The sequence below is a fragment of the Puntigrus tetrazona genome, chromosome 6 (assembly GCF_018831695.1).
Source record: "Puntigrus tetrazona isolate hp1 chromosome 6, ASM1883169v1, whole genome shotgun sequence".
NCBI classification, from domain to species: Eukaryota; Metazoa; Chordata; class Actinopteri; order Cypriniformes; family Cyprinidae; genus Puntigrus; species Puntigrus tetrazona.
In genome coordinates this window covers 12,853,382-12,874,234 of record NC_056704.1, presented here as the reverse complement: position 1 = coordinate 12,874,234, position 20,853 = coordinate 12,853,382, and the positions used below count along the sequence as shown (strand labels likewise).

Below are 20,853 nucleotides of genomic sequence, written 5' to 3'. Positions count from 1 at the left end.
TTTTTTGGTTCTTGAGAGGCTGTGAGAGGTAAAACTGGGCGCAGATCAAAGATGACATCCTCTGGTGATCTGGCATTTTGTGTTAAGCCTCAATGTGTGGGTGGTATTCTGCACTACCGGCCCTTACGGTAAATAAATCTCCTGCGTATCCGAGTAAATTTCCATACCAGGCCGCTGCTCATCACCAGTTCCTATTGTATTATGATAAACAACACTTTAATAATTGTTCCTGGCATGAGGGCAGCACCAGCCACTATTGTTCTATTAGATTGAGAGGATGCAGAGGTCAGATCGCTGACAGGTTTTGGCCCGGTGTGTCATTTACGAGGCGGCGTTCAGTCCTTCCTGACTGTCTAGGGTGGGTTGTTTCCTTGGCACTTTGAGTGAGACGGACGGGAACGCGCGGTGTGTTGCCAGACAAACACAATTTACTCTTCCATTCACTTTTCTCAGAAATACAAAAATGCTCCAGGGTTGAGTTTGGTTAAGAGGACAGGTCACCCGAAAATTCGGTCCTCGTTTACTCGCTTATATGTTGTTTTGAGCTCTACATTATTATAAGAAAAGTTTCATGAAATGATACATTAATGTCCCTCCACAGAAAGTCCATTACACCTTCACAAGTAATCATTATAAAAGTAAATCGATGTTACTGGAGTAGTTTAATCCCTATTTGTTTCATGTACAAGCTTATTTGTCTGTGTAGGATACACAAGAATAAACTTCACTGATTCTAATGCATTAAGAAAGCATGTTCGAACTCTCTTTACTAGATTTGATGCGCTCCATGTATGCGCACTCATCAAAAATTAAATGTGAATGTGAAAAGTTAAATCTGCTCAGCATATAAAGTGATTGAGTCAGAAGACACATGATTCATATAGATTAAAACATTTTTTATACATGTCTTTATTAACTGTCCTGTTAATGTTCTGGTGTAATGGTCTTTCAATAGAGCAAAAGAAAACTATTTTGTAGATCAACAAAAGTCTATGGAGTAGAATGACATGACAGCAAATAAATGGTGGTGATTACGCTTTACTTTGCATACCAATTTCTCTTAAATGTAAGGGAAATTCAAATGTGTGTTAACTGTGATATTGCTGAATGCAGCTGACAGACAGTACAGGCCTCAACGAGTTAATGGGCATCAGAAGCATGATTACTGTAACTGTAAGCAGCAACGATGCATGATGGAGCACACCGTATGACGTCAAAGAAGTTACACAATTTTTAATCCGTTACCAGGATCTGGGACACAATCGCAAACGTTAAAATTTATTGCGATTTTACCAGTGCCACAGCAAAATACCAAAAGGGTACAACATTCTTCAAATTATGCATAGGAAGAGAAAAGAAAATACATTAGAGAACATACATAGAAAAACATAATAAAATTGTAAGTGCATGTTACAGTCTGCTGAAAACAAAAAAAAGAAGGCATAAAGAAGCAGCGAGTCTTACCACATCACTGGCACTAGAGAAGTCATTGTTAAGCAAACTCTCCAAAGCCATCCAGCGAACGGGTCGGTTCTCATTGTCCCCGAGGCAGTGATAGTCCATGGGGAAGAGATCACGTGCCAGAGCATTGTCTGTGATCTTCACTTGCATACTGTTATCGATTCTGCAAAAATAAATGAAGGAAAAAATTAAGACACACATATATACATATGTTAATGTAAATGCATGGAGAGAATAAAGTAAATGAAATGCTTTACACAATTCAATATTTTTATTTTATTAATCGGGCAATTATCAATGACTTATTGATAACAATAATAATAATAATAATAATAATAATAATTAACTAACTAACTGCAATAAATATTTGACTGTACTTTTTTCTTTTTATAGCCAATGGCAATATGTAACACTTGGTGCAGCTTTATACTGATGGGTAAAGGACAGTTGATTCAACATGGGAAATAGTGGGAGAAACGAGGTAAAAATGGCACTTACACACAGTTTCTGGCAGCCAGGTCTTTGTGAATAACCTCTCTACGTGCCAGATAGCTCATACCACATGAAATCTGTATCGCCATGTGGACCAGGTCTTGTTGAGAGATTGCCTGTGCGGGCGACAAGATAGAGAGTGAACTAAAAGGTGGCATGACCAATTTTAAGGGTCAATCAGAGTCTAAGAAATGTTGTACATTTTAATAAGAGAGGTCCAGCAAACCAAAAGACACAAAAAGTGAGACGCATGACAAGTGGGAAAGCAGATGCTTGTGGTTACGGTTCACCTCTTTGGAAACCAGACTTGATGGAGCAACAAGTTCCTCTGCTGAATCTCATTTGGTAGGAAGAGTCTGACGTCTGATGTAATGACAGTTACCTCACTAAACATAAACATCCTTTAACTCTTTAGAAGGAGTGGCTCAACTGCAGCGATCCTTGTATAATCTATCTAGAGTCAGACACAACAACAAACACTGGGTGCTAACTGACAAGGTCATAACATAATGAGTGGCTTTTCAGATGAACTACACACAAGGCTTTAGAACAAAATAATTGCAGTGTATAAGAAACTCGGGTGTCAGATGAGTTCGAGGGTGCATGCTCAATCCTGTTTGTTCAGTGTGAAATTGGTTAGAGTGATTAGACTGAAATGTTTACTCAAGAGAGAAGACACGTCGAACATGTAGAAGGGTAGGGATGGGTCAATGAGAGTGTCTTTCAAATCTCTGCCTTTTCTTTCTAGCTGTCATGCCTTAAGGGCCATCGATTTAGACACGTCATTTCTCTGAGAGGGTGTGCCAGCAGGGCTAGCAATGCTAAAGACCTCTTTGAGAAGTCAAGATTTCAATTTATTCCCGTCACTCGAGAGCAATTATTTAGTTAAAAATGCACAGATGCTAAAACACTAATAAGCTGGTAACCAATTTATAACCAATACCTAATAAATCTCCAATGGTGCAATACAAAAAAACAATAATAATAATAATAATAATAATAATAATAATAATAATAATAATAATAATAATAAAAGGAACACTCCACTTTTTCTGGAAATAGGCTCATTCTTCCCCAGAGGTAGTTAATTTATAGTTATTAATTTAAAAGGTGAAACAATTACAAATAATGCAAATTACGTAAAATAGAAATACAAACTCAATACAATAATCGTGCATAGTTCATGCAGAAAATCTATACCCTATTTATTTAATTATTCTACATCCAAGCGTTGTTATTTATTTATTAAATGTGTGGCTGTGTGCAAACTAAACATTTTAAAACATTTTTTGGTCTCAGGATCCTTGCATACTGCTCCATTCAGTCCATCTCCATCCAGGTGTTTGATCAGCATCTGGAGGACAGGGTACAAGACCCTAAACCAGCCTAATTATACAGTGCTTTCTTAAGACTGTCTAGTCATTTAGACAGAGCCATCTTGAAACTATGTAATTTTGCACAGACATACATCTGAGATTCAGTTCAGGTGAGAGGTGAAGTTTTGGCAGTGAATACTAAAATAAATCATCCACTTTCGAGGCCAAAATGGAGGGTATTAACTATAGCATGGGTAGTTTATATGATTTATGTTTTTCTCAAAAGAAAAAAAGAAAAAGAAAAAAAAAGACAATTGTGCATTGAGGCAGGAAGTATAACAACACTGCCACAACAAGCTTGATCTTGAAAGAGAAAAACTGATAGCATTTAACCATTTTAGGAATACACTGGTCTGACTGAGCGAATGTGTGTAATCTTGTCTGTGAAGAGGTTTCAGTGGCAGCTGAATAAAAGACCGCCCAGGGTTAACATTGCAAAGGCTCAACTGTGAACAGTAAACTACTGTAAAGCACCTATCACAGAAGAGTTCACTTAATGTTGCCAGAGGATCCGCACAATGAATTCACTGTTTAGAAGAAAGCAATTAAATCAGGATAATCTGAACACTCCAGGTGTTCTGCTGGAGGGTCTCTAATATAAACACCTGCCTCAGACTGATTTATAGCTAACAGCAGGAGGAGTGTCATTACGCTACTTAGCATTAGCTGAATTCACACTGCTCAAAAATCACTCATTGTGCAAGTGCCGTTTTATCTTTTAACTAAATTAATATCAGAGCTATTACATTAAGTGTGTTCTGATATACATCAAGCCCTCTTTGATAATAAACACAAAAAGATTAGGCAGACTTGGTCAAGCTGATTGTGGCAGTTATGTCAAAAACAAAATAAAAAAAACATTTTTTGGAAGTCTTACCTGTGGGTTGTTGGCCTCAGCAAGCTTACACTGGCGCAGGAAGAGCTTAAGATTTCCCCAGTTCATATAGGGCAACAGGACCATGGGTTTCTCACCATCTTCTATACACACATGGCTGATGGGTAAAAGGTTCCTAAGATTGAATAGACCACCAAAAAAAAACAGGTTAAGATTTCAAACATATTTCTGGAGGAAAACAAAACAAGTACACCACTACACATTTAATGTGCGGGGAATACAATTAAAAGAAGAATTCGAGAAATGATTTACTGTTATTAGATTACCACTAGCAATGATACACACAGTAGACAGGAAGTGACATGGTATCTTAAGGTACTTGGTCTGGACCAGACTATTTCAATCAGTGATTCATTGCTGACGAGAAAAAATTAAAAAGTCACGGGCTGCGCTGACCGTTTAACCTCAGACATGGGTCTGCGTGACTGCAAAGCTCGGAAAGCTCAGGACAGGATATGGGTTTGAGCCCATCCCAAAAGGCAACCAAGTGGGAAACAGAAAAATCTAAACAGAATGTTTGACCTCAGGGCTGTTGTAATACTGCTGTTAATATCAGAAATTATTATGAATAAAGATTAAGTGATATTAAATATTATGTGAAGTGATACTAATAGATGAACACCAGGATTACAAATAATTTTCATTGCAGTTTATGTCAAAAGTGTATTCTTTTTATTAGTTGGTTTTTTTAAAGTATGAATATTTTTGGTTTTCAAAAGATCGACCTTATATTTAAAAGACTCAAGTTATTCTAAAATGTAAATTACTAAATTACATTTCTAATATCTGTTGTTATTAGATAACCAATGCGGTGCCAGTAAGCCTCTAAATTAATATATAATGTATAATATATAATGTATATTAAACGTCCAGACCTTGGATCCATAAGATATGTTCAGATCTTCTGTCAGACAGCCAACACCAAAGAACAACTATTCCCTGGATTTGTGAGGTGTATTTTAGTGATCTATTTACACTAGTTTTTATCTTAGTAATAGTTACAGTTAACAGTGATATGGTGGTCACAAAGTGATTAACAACAATGGCACAAAGCGATTTAAAAAGATGCAAAATGTATGTATGAAAGAAGCTTGGTAAACAAGAATGCGCTAATGAAGAAAGAATGCAGAGGAAGAGAGTTATTCACACACATGAGAGGAAGTGTGTAGATTAGTAGTCATAGAAATGTCATAGCTGCAACTGTGGTCATTATATTGCTGTCACAACATTCAAACATTACACAACATGCTTCCACTGTGGACAGAGTAATTTACCCTTCATGAAAGTACGCTAATTCATATTTATATACACAAGTATATTATGTCATCCTTCTCGAAACCTCTAATCAGCATTGGTGTTTGATGACGTTAGAGGTATTACGAGCTCAAAAGAAGAAACGGGGATACGGTTTCTGTTAAAACACATCTATGGCAAGCTTTGGTCATATAGCAAAGGACTGCACTAAAACTGAAGTTGAAATAACACACACACACACACTATATCAGGGTTGTCCAAATTCAGTCCTGGTGGACCTGTGTCCTGCAGTGTTTAGCTCCAACCCTTATTAAACACACCTGAAGCAACTAATCAAGCTCTTACTAGGCATGTTAGAAACTTCCATGCAGGTGTACTGAGGCAAGTTAAAGACATTATATAATAGGAGAGTGAGTGACACAGCAGATTTTGCAACTGAGCAAGTTCTTCAAGCATTAAGAAAGCAGCACGTGGTGGCTGTAACTCACCTATGGTGAAGACCCCGTAGTTTACAACTTTCTGTAAGCATCATGGTCACCTGTACCTCGGAGGCGTGATCTGCACAGTCAAATGCAAGAGCAAAGAGTCAGGGGTGTGTGATGTAAACCTAGACAAACCAATCTTGAGGGAAACCAGTCTTCTCATCCCTCTACACACCTCCACAAATCAAAACAATTTAAACCCTAAAAGATCTGGAAAAAGCCAGATTCTAAATGTCAAGCAGCACCAGAGGATATAGGAAGTATTTGAACATCTAGTCAAATTTATTAGCTATATTTTCAACAGCCTATTTTAATGCACATTTTGTTTATTTTAATATATATGTATATACACACACACATATGTATACATATAACGCTGGTTGGAAAATGTCAAGGTATGCATAATTGTAAAAAAAAAAATGCAGAAAAAAAACGCTTATTGAATCTTTTTTTTTTTTTTTAAATGCATGTCAACAGAAGACATGGTACTTTGCCATGGGAGACTATCCAACAGATCAATCTTATTGCACAGCATCCAAAATGCCTCAGATTTTTCACTCCATTTTTCATTAGCTGAAATCGAATATTCTAAGACTTTTTTTAATGTACACAAAAGGCCTATTTCTCTAAAATACTGTTCACAAATCTATCTCTGTTAGTGAGCACTTCTTTGCCGAGATAATCCATTCACCTCACAGGTGTGGCATATCAAGATGCTGATTAGACAGCATGATTATTGCACAGGTGTACCTTAGTCTGGCCGCAATAAAAGGCCACTCTAAAATGTGCAGTTTTATTACACAGCACAATGCCACACATGTTAAATGTTTTGAGGGAGTGTGCAACTGGCATGCTGACTGCAGGAATGTCCACCAGAGCTGATGCCTGTGAATTGAATGTTCATTTCTTCGTGTTCATTTTACCATAAGCCGCCTCCAAAGGCGTTTCAGATAATTTGTCAGTACATCCAACTGGGCTCATAACCGCAGACCACGTGTAACCACACCAGCCCAGGACCTCCACATCCAGCATCTTCACCTCCAAGATCATCTGAGACCAGTCACCCAGACAGCTGCTGCAACAATCGGTTTGCATAATCAAAGAGTTTCTACACAATCTGTCAGAAACCATTACAGGGAAGCTCATCTGCATGCTTGTTGCCCTGATCAGGATCTCGACCTGACTGCAGTTCGTCTGAGTAACCAACTTGAGCAAATGTCTGGCACTTTGGAGAGCTGTTCTCGTCATAGATGAATCCCAGTTTTCACTGCACAGGGCAGATGGCAGACAGCGTAAGGTGTTGTGTGGGTGAGCAGTAAGTTGATGTCAATGTTGTGAATCGAGTGGCCCATGGTGGCAGAGGGTTTATGGTACGGGCAGGTGTACGTTATGGACAACGAACACGGGTGCATTTTATTGATGCCGTTTTGAATGCACAGAGATACAGTGAAGAGATCGTGAGGCACCATGTTGTGCAATTCATCCATGACCATCACACCCAATGCTGCAACATGATGTGTTATAAGGATCTACACAATTCCTGGGATCTGAAAACATCCCAGTTCTTATATGGCCAGCGTGCTCACTGGACATGTCACCTATTGAGCATGTTTGGGATCTGCATATACGACAGTGTGTTCCAGTTCCTGCCAATATCCAGTAACCTCACACAGCCGTTGAAGAGCAGCGGGCCAACATTCCACAGGCCACAATCAACAACCTGATCAACTCGAAGGAGATGTGTTGCACTGCAAATGGTGTTCACACCAGATACTGACTGGTTTTTCGAACCCCCCAGACCCCCCCAATACTGTAAAATGGAAAGTTTTAGAGTGGACTTTTGTGGCCAGCTTAAGGAACAGTGTGTGTTTGTTCAGTGTGTGTGTTTCTTGGAGTCATAATACTTTTCAGATTCACCATTTGAGTTAGAAAGAAGCAAGCAAGCCATACAGGTTTGTAAAGAAATGCCGTTAGGTAAATTTAAAATTATCCATTTAAAAGAAGATTAAATAAAGTGAATGCTCCTTTGGATCTTATTTGATCTGTTTTGCCCCAGCAGGCAAGACCTTGTTAGTAAAATGTGCATGAGGGTCCTGAACAACCCTCCACTAACTCCTTCCAGCCAGTCTCAAATTTCTGGCTGAGTGAACACATTTAGTATGAGTTCACAGAGGTCTGGTTTTATCTTGGAGCACAGCTTTTGTCGGATGCTTGGAGAGTATGTGTAAAGTGTATTGTTTCCTGTCCCTTGGGCAAGGGCCGGGGTGGAAACCGAACAGCTTGGTACAGCATAGGCTGGTACAGTGGCATTGTCTGGTGGTTGGCACCAGTCCTGCACTGGGTAAACAGGGCACAAGGGTAAATGAAGGGGTGACCAGTGTGATGGGAAGTGTTTAAGCTTCTCATGACATTTGCATTTTCTAGATAACCTGATGTCATTACTGAAAAACTTTATCATTAAATGTTTGAAAACACTCCATTTTCATTACTGTATTATTAACTTTGGAACTCCACAAAGAGGCACATTATCCCTAAAAATCTCTAATGATTTTCCTGGAAAAAAAAAGTTATTTTCAATCTCATTGGGAGAGTTATTTTAAATGGATCATTTTACTATATTGTACTCTAGGGACACACGTAAGGGTTAAAAGCTTTACCTTTCACTGCTTTCACAAAGACTTGTTTCTCTTTGCTTGGGACCTTCTCATCAAGCAAGACTCCATGAAAAATGCGACCAAAGGTTCCTGAGGATCAAAAACACAAAAAACTTTATGTAAACAGATGACATTATGAAATCTCTCGGTTAATAGAAATATACACAGACTGAATTACACAAATTGTCTCACATGAGGCCGTCCAATTATATATAATGATCTGCTTAAGCAACATGTTAAACACTTTTTTTGGCAAGACCGTCGAGACTAATTTTGTGATCCCTCCCATGCAACTCGCACACATAACATGTTAAATACCTTAAATATCTCAGATTTAAACTTCAGTAGCAAAAACTAGATTATCATTAATATGTTTTAAACATCATAAAACATATGTATGTTCTCCGCTTCTTGTTCCACTGCATCTGTGGGATAAATCAGCGCGCCAACTTTCGCACAGCAGGTCTGAACAGGTATCCTGGATGACCTCCGAGAGTAAACACAGCATGGATTTACTAGCAGGCGCAGGACAGTCTCTCAGCTTTTTTGGTTTGGCTATTCTACAGACAGTTGGACATAGCTGCAGTTCCCATAAGCTCAGATGACACCATGTAATGGATCAGTGCATCTTGCAGAGCAGTAGACCTCAGAGTAGGTTAACTTAGAGGTAGTGTTTCTAATGCTAGGGACCAGCACCACATTGTATACTACTTTTCCCACATATCTGAACCTTATCCCCTTTCTTGCTGCTTTGCTTGTTATAACATGCCACTTTATCTCAAGACAGCTTGCTGACGTAGAAAATAAATAGGAAAAACTAATGAATGCAAGCATATTGTGACAAATAGTGTGAAAAGAGTTTTAAGAAAAAGGGTTACAACATTTTGGGAAATAAAGTTATGTAAGGTGCGATAGTGTTACTTTTCCTGGTAAAAAAAATAAATGACTGGGCAAAAGAACAACATGTTCCACGGATGATATTTTTCTTGGTTGCAATGCAGAACTTGCATCTAACCTGCCAAAAAAACCTAAACAAAATAAAACAAAAAAACAAGAAAAAGCAAAAGCATGCACATTGCATTACATGATGCAACCAGCTGGGTTTCCGTTTCAGTTGCTTTAGGTAGTTTATGATAAACTGGAAGGATAACTGCAGTCACACTTGAGACAAGCATGGTCATCATGCTGGACATCGGGGGCAAATTCTTGGTACTGAGACGTCTTTAATGGTTGCTCAAGTTGTGTCAAGAAACTAGGCACTGAATGTCCTGAGACGCAATATGCACTTTGTTTTACACTGAAAAGGCAAAGTTGCCCAGCTCTGGAATGGCACAGACCACAGATTACATCATTAGACTTTTTCCAAGTACGTGAACGCCAATGCAAGGTCAACTTGACCTGCGCTGCTGCATTCTGAAAAGTTCATGAGTTTATAGAAGTTAGACATCCTTAACTCTCCCTGGAGCTTTTAGTAAAGAAGTAAGAATGCTCATTCAAATGTTTCCAATCAATCAGTTGAATCAGTTTATAGAAAACAGTGAGTAATGTATTTACAGCTTAAATGAATTTGAAGTAATATTATGATTATGTAGGCTAAGGTTTTTTTGGGTTTTTTTATTTTAAAAGTGATAACATCCCTCATTTCTCATTCCAAAAATTGTTTTCCTTTGTTGCACAACCCATAAGGTTAATACAGTTTGGGAGAAAAAAAAAAGGATAAACTGAGAATTTTTACATTTTGATTAAAAGGAGTCATGCTCTTGTGTTTTTGGCCTTGGGATTACCACAAAAGGAACTGCAAAAAATATTTAATAATTAAAAGAACTTTAAAATGTCGCCTAAGGCAATTAAAATAAAATGTATTGAGCTGGTCATAAAAAACACACAAAAGCAACTGGTCCTTCGAAAACGATTAATCTGACATTCCCCCAAATGTCCAATAAAACTGGTTTAATCAGATTAACCAGCTTTAGTTTGCCAAGTCAGCACTTAAAACACAACACAATAACCCCTTATAAATAATAAATCAGCTTCATCAAGCTTGTGGGCACACGTACAAAATGAAAGTCTCACTTATGGAAAAAAAGATGCTTCAGACGAGAATTATTGCATTGAGATTTTGCAAGAGCGCAAGTCAAATAAGGCGGGTTCTCGACGCGGTTATGTTTATGTTTTATAGCTTATGTGTCTAATGACATGTGTGTCAACATCATCTGTGCAAGCCCAGAGCTGTGCTGGCGCAGGGCCCAGCAGAGAACTTTTTTGTTTGGACTCCAATTTAGTGCTTGAGTGCAGATTTCCCGCCGGAGCACAGCTCTAGTGTGATCCAACAAAATTATTTTGCAGGGGGAAGTGTCTAACCTCAAACTGAGTGGCCAAATGACGCGCTTGTTTGCCGTGATGCAATTTCAGCTGAACTGGTCGTTCAAAAGAACCACTATTAGAAAGATGGAAGTCTCAATTGAACCGAGGTGGACAGAGTACTAAGAACGGAGTCTTTCAAATGCACAGTATTAACTTGCTGCGGTTTTCTTGTGCGCCTGTGGGGCTTGTGGGATTACATACCTTCATGCAAGACGTCTCGAAGTGTGACTCTCTCTCTAGAGATGGCGATGTCTTTAACCTTTGCCTTGGCCTCAAGGAGAGTGACGCTTCGCAAGTCATTCTTCTCTATCCGCAGTGAGGGATAACCTTCAAATCACACACACGCCACAATAAAATAAGTGTTAGCAATTCACATTACAACCAATTAAAAGTGTATTACAGTGTATTACAAATCAAAACAAATACAATTCAGACAGTGACAGAGGTCTGCAGTATTATTTTAATAACTGGAAGTATTTAAACGCTTCATCAATGAAGTAAAACCCCAGCTTTGCCAAAAGCAAACACTACAGTGTCACTCTTGCACAACATGTTTTGGTGCAACTGATTTTCTCGAACAGTCGACTGTATTAATGTTTAGACAAAGCTGAGTGTTTTATTCTGTCATTTAGCTACAGGTGTGCTTTAAATACACAAGAAAAAAAAAAGATGTGAGCACAAATACCAGTGCATAAGTCTGTTGTGTATCCTGATAAAAACATTGTGTATCCTCGTGTGTTGTTCTTAGGTTTAAACTTCTGATTGAAAAATATCTCCTGTTTATATTCAATACGTCACTGCGCCTCGTGGTAAACATTATCTTAGTGATTATATAAATACAGTTGATTATGAACACAAAGCGTAAATATCACTTTTCACTAACAACACAACTGGCCAGTTTTCAGATTTGGACTGCTCCACTCATACTAAATATGCATGATGCTGCCCCCACGTGGTTATTATGGGTAACTAATGTAAAACATTGCTTATAGTATATTCAAAATACATTAAGAGAGAAAACATAAAATTAAATTGTAATAACATTTAAAAGTATTTACTTTTTTACTGTATTTATACAAATGCAGTCTTTGTGAGCATGAGATGCTTAGTTTACAAACATTTTAAAATCTTAGTAACGACTTTAAACTTTTCAACGGTAGTGTAGCCAAAAAGTGCGGTTAGGTAGATATAAACTACGCTCAACAGAAAAAGGTTTGGAATAACATGGGTGAGTAAACGATGACAGAATTTATATTTTTTAGTTGAACAAATTTACCATGACCATATTTTTTCCTGTTGTCGTGCAAACGAGAACTTTGCACTCTGTACAACTGTAATACCGTATAAACCAATGAATGAGCTCGGTGAAGACCAGCAAGAACAAAACAATCGTGATGGTGAAGAAGAAACCAGATTAAAAGGCAAGTGGTTAGTCAACACGATCAAGTCATGATTCCCTGTTGCTCTCTCTATCTGCTTCACAGCAGCAGAACTTACTTTTGGTTTCATGCGAGGGGGCACCAGGGTGAGGGAAGGAGGCGCCTGCAAGTTGGAGCATGGGTGCAGAGCCAGTATGAGCATCTGATAGAAAAAGGAAGGGGTGGAGGGAGAGTGAGAACAAAAAAAAAAAAAAAAAAAGAAGAAAGAAAAAGAAAGATGGAGAGAGGTATATGAAGGATGGACAATCATAGCAGGTAGATGGTGCATGAGCTATTCCACACACAAAAAGAGTGAGACAAGACAACAAATGGTATAAGCATGAAACAGTGCACCAAGCATGTAAGACCACTAGGGGGAGTACACAGCCTGGGGAGAATGAAGCAGATATAACCACACTGGTTTATAAAAATGACATGATTTTTTTTTTGAGGGGGGATCATTCACTAAAACTGGCCAAAAATATCACACAAAACTGTTGACACCAAATATTTTGAAGTTCTTCGCTGCATCTGAAAACACTTACTATTGAGTATATCATTCTGTATGCACTAATGTTTAAAGGAACTTTTTTGAAAACAGGTTTTCCAACTCACCTAGAGTTAAACAGTTAACAGTTAACCACATACTTTTTCGCATACTCTTTTTGTTGTTGTTTTTTTGGAATGCTGTGTATTTGTACATTTGACTAATTTGACATCGTTTTTTTGCATATTGTACAGTAGGGACATATCCATATTTAGATAAAGGGAATAAAAACAGTTGGTTAAAATAAAAATGCATTACTAAGTAATGTCTGTTCTGGTCTCACACCATTTGACATTTCCATATCTAATTAAGAAGACTATTTTCTTTGTTACTAAAGTCTAAATATTTTCAGGGGCCACTGTAAAGATAAAACCCATGGGATTACCTGGCAAACTTAAGGGACGTTATCAACTCGCCTTTCAGTTCTGCCTGAAAAGCTCTAATTTTAGCCCAATCCGGTCGTTTGAGGGGAAAGGAGAAAATCACCCACTATGAAAACAGTGGCCATGTTTTAAAAGACCAGAATCTTCCTGTTGATTTGGTCTTATTTGGTCTTATCCTAAGTTGGAACAGGGGTGGAGCTGGTGAACTTCTAGTGGATGGGAAAAAAAAACCTTAAGTGTGAATAAATGACTCTGAAATGACTCTAATGAATGACAACACTTGGAGACTGACTTTTGTACTATTTTGAGAGGACGTGACTACTTAAATATGATACGCAAGAAACTTTTTTACTCAGTCCGATCACACAAAAACAATTAATGCTGGGAGTCACTGCTGTACTAAACTTAAGGGGGAAAAATGTGGAAGGAGAATGAGTTTGCCTGTTTATACCAACCTTATGATTTGAGTTTAGCTAATTTGATCATTTGTTTCCAATTTTCTCATTTAAAAAAGGAATGCACATTTGGTGTGAACAGGGCAAGGCAAGATGCAGTCAAAGGTGTCAAATTTAGCCGTGGGGAGCAAAGCATCCTGGTGGTGTTTATCTACTCTTTGAGCTACATCTCCTGGTAAAAGAGACAGGTTTTTGTCATTTTAAACTTGGAAGAGGCGTGCAGATGGTTACGGCAGATGGTTGAGATGTTTGAGAGAGTTGCTGATCTGAGGTCAGGGGTGAGAGACACGGTGTGGTCGTAATCTTACTGGTGACAGGTGTAGCGTTGTTGGGGGTGTCCGCCCTCAGGTACTGGGTGGTCTGGGTGGAAGGCTGAGACAGACCCTGAGAGCTTCCACTGTCGCTGACGCTGAAAGATTTAGTGAGCAGAAATTAATTACTTTAGGAATTGATATGCACCAATTTGAAAAGGTACTCTGGCTTTAAATGGTCGCAGTCTATTTAAATGATGAAATCATATTTTTTCAGAAGGTGTAGGGTTTTACCTGGCCCTGAACCCCAGTGCATTTAAAAACTAAGTGCTGTGTAATTGTCCTAATTAAAGCCATTAGACTTGAGGTTAAGGTTAAACACCGAAGCCCTTGGAGAAAGACTTAAAATACTTCAGGTTTAACCTGCCTCCTGAAACTCATTGAACCTAATCATGATCTAATGTCACAGACTCCTCATCATCATTATTATTAAACAGTTCTGGTTTCTTCTGGTCCACTACTTGGGCTGTGGAGCAAAAACAATCCACGGGTAGAAAAGGGAGTCTGAGCACATTCTTGTTCTAAGGTTGATGTGTTTTAGAAGACAAATGGAGCTCTGTGTCTTTTCTTCTAAACAGCAGCAGATAAAATCTAATCTACCAACCTTTGATAATGCTGTAAAAGACAGCTCTTTGTGCTGATGCCTAATTCAATTTCATAAAAACACAATTAAAATACCCTGCTCTGGTATGAAATTAGCAAGAGATGAGACTTTTTTCCTTCCTGTCCTCTTTTGATAGACTTGCAATGAACAAAACACATTAAAAAAAATAGGATAAGGAGAAAAAAATGAATCGTGAGAACAAATGACCATAACCACTGTGATATTAGGAACTAGACCGTTTTGGTGCGCTGAACATTCACACACAGAAGTGCATGCATGCACATACATACCTGTCATCCATTTCCACTCTCTTCATACTGTGGAGGTGTAACACAGCAAGGATGATGGCTACCAGGAAGATGACGATGCAGCACACACACACGCTGATGTAAAACACTCGTGTGGATGTGGTGGGAGCGTTTGAACTGCTCGCTAAGAGCAAAAAGGAGAAAGTTTACAAGAGCAGAGTGAAGACCGTCTCGTTAAAGAACCACATTTAGTCAAATACACCAAACAATAAATCGCAAATACTTACGGTCTATTCTCTGTATGGTTGTGTTCGGGAATAGCGGCGTTTTGGGGGGCTCTGGCTGCTCAATCCCTGTAAAGTAATACAATAAGGGAAAGGATCAGCAAGGTCCAATGCCTATACCAGTTCACCATTTGACATCGTCTTGATGGGTCTCATGAGATCCACCCAAACACAAGAACTGGTTAATTGTGGTCTCATTTATGTTTGGTTTGAAAATTGTTGCCAGGGAAGTAAAATCTCACTCCTGCCACAAGTGTAAGACACACAATATCTTCTTGAGCGCCACATACGCACGCTGACCCAGTTATTCCACAAGGGAGAGGAAATTGGGGCATACACAAACTCTTTTTCTTCTCCAGCAGCTAATTTGGCTCATGTGCTTCAAATAAGCAGAGAATAAATTCACTGGCTATTTCCTCTAGGGAAGCATATGACAGAAAGCTTGTGTTATTATCATATTTGCAGTCTCTGGCAATGCGAAACGTGATACACAATCTGCTGAACACAAAAAGAGTTTTTCTAAGTGAAAGTTTTTTTTTCCAAATACGCAAACATGCACTTACGATCTTAAGAAACGGATGTATTGGAGGAAATAAGGTAAACGTGTGTGAATAAAGATCTTACTTCGGTAACACATTTTCCTGCGTTTGAAGTTGAGCACTGTGAAGTTGTTGGCCGGTGTAGTCAGGTTCAACTGCACCGTCAGCACAGCCTCTCCATCAGCCTTTCCCGAGCAGAAAAGATCCACTCTGAACACTAGAGTGACACACAAGAAAGTAGACTTCTTATATTAAATAATCAGCTACTATTCAATTACAAGTAATGGTTGTAAACGGTTTCATTTTATATTTAAATAGAGTATAAGCTCGTACCAGGACGATTATCGAGCGCGAGTATCGCCAATGTTTAACGGCTTGTGACCCAAAAAAGGGTGCCAATATGAGTGCATAACGAAGCATAAAACGAGAACCGTAAAGCACCTTGGTTTCGACTGGCCGACCAATTAGACTGCGGCTTTTGTTCACGTGCCTGGAGCTCAAGCTCAAAACGGTCTTGCCGAGAACACAGAAGTAAGTAGATGAAGATGATGCACAGAGGCAAAATTATGCTGCGCTTTATGCGTTTGCTCACTGTCATATTGATGTTATTTTCACTGTGTGCTGTATGTAATATGAGTGTTACTTTGGCTTAACTTCATTTTAATATCATTCCAAAAGCACACAAACTACCAAACTAGAATACTGTTGTGCCCTGTTGATTACAGTACTCTCTTTTTAGTTGTAATTTTATTTAATATTACAGTAATAGTAAATATTAATATTAAATATTTATGAAAAATACTTCTGTCTTCTGTTTATATTACACATTTATATTTTCAAATTATTTCAAATATTAATTACAATAAATAAAGTGAGCAGTCAACCAATAACCATGAAGCAAATGTTGGCACCAACATTTGCTCTGAGTTTTGCATTGTTCAGACAAACAGACATTTTGAATGCAAGAAAATAATTCTCTGACATTAGGTATTGCAAAAAGTATTACATGTTGGATTAACTATCGTGTTTATTAGGCAACACTACAGTGAGCCAATCAAGGATTCTTCCTCTGCTATTCACTGTTGCCACCAAGTCACTAATAGTTTAATGTAACTGCAGCAGCGCTGGCCATGTGACTAAATGCATGAATCGTATAGACTGGCCAGCTTTATTTGCATTTGCAGTGCATTGAAAAAAAGATTAACACATAAAAATAAATAAATTAAAATTAAAATGTTAGTGCTGGTTCATTCAAATTAAAATGCTTATTGCACTGAATATGACGTGTGCAAAGGCCTTACAGGAATTAAGAGTAGATAAATGTGGGTTCTTAAGTTGTGATGTTAAAAATTTGAATCAATAAAAGTCTGAAAACAATAAGCTTTCCAATAGTAAACAAGCCTTTTTAATGGAAGACTGTTAAATGTATACAAAGTCAAAAATTTTTTCTTTTATACATCAACAGCACATTTTATCTTTAGTTCTACAGTGCTTTTAACAACTTTCAGAGCACTTAACAGTATCAAATGTGACAACGGAGCGCTTGTAACGTATAATGAACAGATTAAACGATCAATTTTCAGTTAAAGGCATTTCATTATTGAATTCAGAGACGTCATTGTCCAGCTCAGTTCACTTTTAATAGTATCTGTGCACTCAAATCAACGAATTGATACAACATATGAAAGCTGTGAAATGATTTACTCACCGGAACGAGTCCGGGGGACCTCCCCCTGAACAGAGATGTTGCTCTGAGGTTGATCCATGGCTGAAGTGTTTTCCACTTGAAACCCTAACCTGTAATCCACCTAAACAAGACAAGGATTACAGGAAATAATTAAGATATTAAAATAAGGATGCAGATATGTGATTTTAAAAAAAACTTTAAAAAATAATAGTTCGATTTCATTATAATTTAAAAATTATTTTTGTGTAAATGTATTAATATGTTTTTTTCTTTTTTCAATTCATGTGATGGGAAAGCAGAATTTTCAATTCAACCTTGTGTGTCAAAAACCTTCGGAAATCCTTCTAATATGCTGATTTGGTGTTCAAAAACATTTACTATTATTATTATTATTATTATTATTATTATATAACAACATCTGAAAATAGTTGTGCCGCTTTACAGTTTTCCGGAAACCATAATTTTGTATGATTCTTTAAGTAAAAAAAAAAAAGCCTGACACCATGGAAGTGTACATAGGATGCATAAACGGTGCCAACCTTGCTGCTGGAGTGCCATGTGAAATGCAGGCTGTTAGTGTCACTGGGCACAGGCAGGATGAAGGAAAGGGCGTAATGATTTACCACATCATCTCTTACATAGTACAATTCAGCATCAAGACCTGCAAAGAGTGAGCGAGAGAGAGTGTCAATAATTAAAATGATAAAAACTGATTGGGACTCACAGAATTTAAACAGTTAAACATCTTTTCACATGCACACAACCACCCTGCCTCGAGAGAGAGGAGTAAAATATAGTTTCATAATGCCAGACTCCATCTCTGCTCTCATATGAACTCTTGTTTTTCGCCATAAAAACATCCTATGTGCTTATTTAGGCTTAATGTATTCCACAGCGTCTGGAAGTATATGGTGCAAGAGGAAACCATGGCAACAATACATAAAATACATTCTTTCGGTGTGGTGAACAACCGCTGTCTGACATAGTTCCACTTCCTTGCAGAATCTAGAGCAAGATCTGAATCCATTGTGTCACAGAGGGCAGGTATGACAGCCACCGAAATATGACTGCAATTTCAAATCAGAAGGATGTGACTTACAAAAGGCTCAAATGATCATGTTGATATTCTAGAATGTTTCCCATTAAACTGATGGACCCATTTAAACCACCAAGAGTGCCGCCCAAGTTTTAACCACAGTTCTTTTCTCTCGCTCTCCAGCCTGTCCATTTAGAACCACTTGGAATGGTTTTCATCTTTTATACCAAGAACAATATCCTCAGTTGCCACCTCCACCATAGAACGAAGGGAAAACGTTTGAGTGTAGCATGTTTATATTTAAGGACTTCACCCCTCGAAGCAAAACATCTCTGCTTTCCTCTGCCTGGCCTCCATTTTCTAACGACGCTGTAATCTAAACAGTGTTTCCTTCCCGGCTACATTCCTGGGAGAGACTCGACCTGAAATGCCTTTCTCCCAGGCAGCACAGCACACCTGCGATCCCAGTTATACTGTATCCAGCCCCCAATGAACAGCTGGAGAGGGGCAATGATGATGAACAAGACCGAAATCTAAAGTGGAGGCCGATTCCCACACGAATCAGACCCAGTGATGTGTGAAGTTGATTGACAGCAGGAATCTTCTGCCATGCCTCAGGGCAAACCTTATCATGACTGAAAGGCCCCGCTGTGGCTGACTGGAGCCTGTCAGTCTGTCATGTGGTCTGCACAAACACAAGGGGGATGGGAGTAAGTATACATACCCTTTCTAAAACATAACTTACCAAACAACAGTAGATTTTTTTTTTTGATTTCTTTCTTTTTTCATTTTGGGCTTCGATAAATGCCCTTAGGAGACAACATGGTGGAAATACTGCCGGTCAAAGGTTTCCAAAGTCTTGTACTCACCAATATAATATAGCGAAACATTAAATTTAAAATGATCCGTTATCTGTTAGTTTAAATCTTAAGCAGCCATCACTCCAGTCTTCAGTATCGCATGATTCTTCATGATTGTAATAAGCTTATTTGCTTCTCAAAACATTTTTGAAATGTTGAAAACATTTGCTTAATAAAGCTAAAAAAATGTTAGATAATCTGAACTGATGAACTGTGCACAAAAAAAATGGAAATATGTATTCCAGCAAATAGGGTGCATTTGGATTTAAATGATTCAAAGTGAAATTAATTCAGACCATTTCTTGACATAATCTCATGTCTACTTCAGTAAAGCCTTTAAGCTCCAAAAACCTCACCTTTTCCTGACAAAACTCAGATATTCAGCGGTAAATAATAGTCTGAGATTAGATGATAGTTTAAGCACAGATTTCAGCCCTCCAGTGATATGAGACTGCCCACCTATGGAGTAAATAAGCTGTGTGGCCCCCAAACAGACACATTCAAGTGTCCTCAAAGTTCAGACAGACATCCCGACTGACATAATCCTCTGAGCCCAGAGGAAAAGAGAATCAGCCAGCTGTGATAGACTACTGAGGCGTGACTTATACTACTAACATACCCACAGACTTGAGACTAATTAAAGTTCCCACATCTTGCACCATGTGACCTGTCTGGACCTACTTTTGCCCCCACTGTGTTGATACCCCTTGAAAAAGATTACGCCATGTGAGTAGTAAGCTTGCATAACCAGACCACTGACCGGTGCTCACTGCAGCTTATTGTTGTAGGAAAGGAAAAGGGCCATTCGACTGGCATGAATCAATCTATCATAGTTCACATTACCATTTAATCTAAAATAGAAATACTAAAGAAGATCTGAAATGCTGTATTATTAATTCATTAATACTTTACTCAATACATTTAACAAATTTGACTTTTAAGAAGTTGCACAAAACCAAACATAGTAAAGATTTCAGCCAACATTTGCCATTTTGTATGTAATGTGCATCAAATGATCAATGGACAGACTGTAGACTGTCTGTGCCATCTGAGGCTGGTGGCAGGTATATATTGCCCATTGTTTTTGCTCCATTTGGCTAATGAAAATAATTCATAATTGGTAACAGCCCCCTATAGTAGCTTACTATATTAAGTGAAATTATTAATAAAATGTAAGAATTGGTTACGAAAGATTATGCATGGGGAAATGCCCTTTAAACGGGTCAAATGACCAGGAAATATTTGTGTGCAGTATTAAGTCAGTGAAAATGCTGAATGGCTAGCAAATTTAAAAACTACTAGCCACAGTGGCTGGTGAGCAAAAAAGGTTAATGTCAATCCCTGGTAGGGAGGGATACTTCTTAAATGAAATACCTTCACTCTCTCAGTCTCTGGCACAAAAAATTGATATAGAAAGGAATTTGCAGATAAAAAAAGCCTTAGCTCAGTCATAGACTCACCCCCCAAAACAGAGCATGTATAGGGTGTTGAAGTTCATGGGTC

The 20,853-nt window shown here is 38.2% G+C and overlaps 1 protein-coding gene across 3 annotated transcripts in view; it reads right to left on the bottom strand.

Annotated features, from left to right (window-relative positions):
• Positions 1–20,853, bottom strand: part of ryk (receptor like tyrosine kinase) — a 39,557-nt gene that overhangs the window by 3,551 nt on the left and 15,153 nt on the right. For 2 of the 3 annotated variants that reach the window (XM_043242408.1, XM_043242406.1), the window contains exons 2-14: positions 17,994–18,115; positions 17,476–17,575; positions 15,853–15,984; positions 15,232–15,297; positions 14,987–15,128; positions 14,090–14,190; positions 12,476–12,559; positions 11,180–11,305; positions 8,618–8,704; positions 5,967–6,036; positions 4,207–4,339; positions 1,960–2,069; positions 1,465–1,624 (exon numbers count right to left, since the gene is read on the bottom strand). In XM_043242408.1, coding sequence (XP_043098343.1) covers positions 1,465–1,624; positions 1,960–2,069; positions 4,207–4,339; positions 5,967–6,036; positions 8,618–8,704; positions 11,180–11,305; positions 12,476–12,559; positions 14,090–14,190; positions 14,987–15,128; positions 15,232–15,297; positions 15,853–15,984; positions 17,476–17,575; positions 17,994–18,115 — 1,433 coding nt within the window. The remainder of the gene's footprint in view (positions 1–1,464; positions 1,625–1,959; positions 2,070–4,206; positions 4,340–5,966; positions 6,037–8,617; positions 8,705–11,179; positions 11,306–12,475; positions 12,560–14,089; positions 14,191–14,986; positions 15,129–15,231; positions 15,298–15,852; positions 15,985–17,475; positions 17,576–17,993; positions 18,116–20,853) is intronic. The other variant, XM_043242407.1, reaches the window with a different exon arrangement.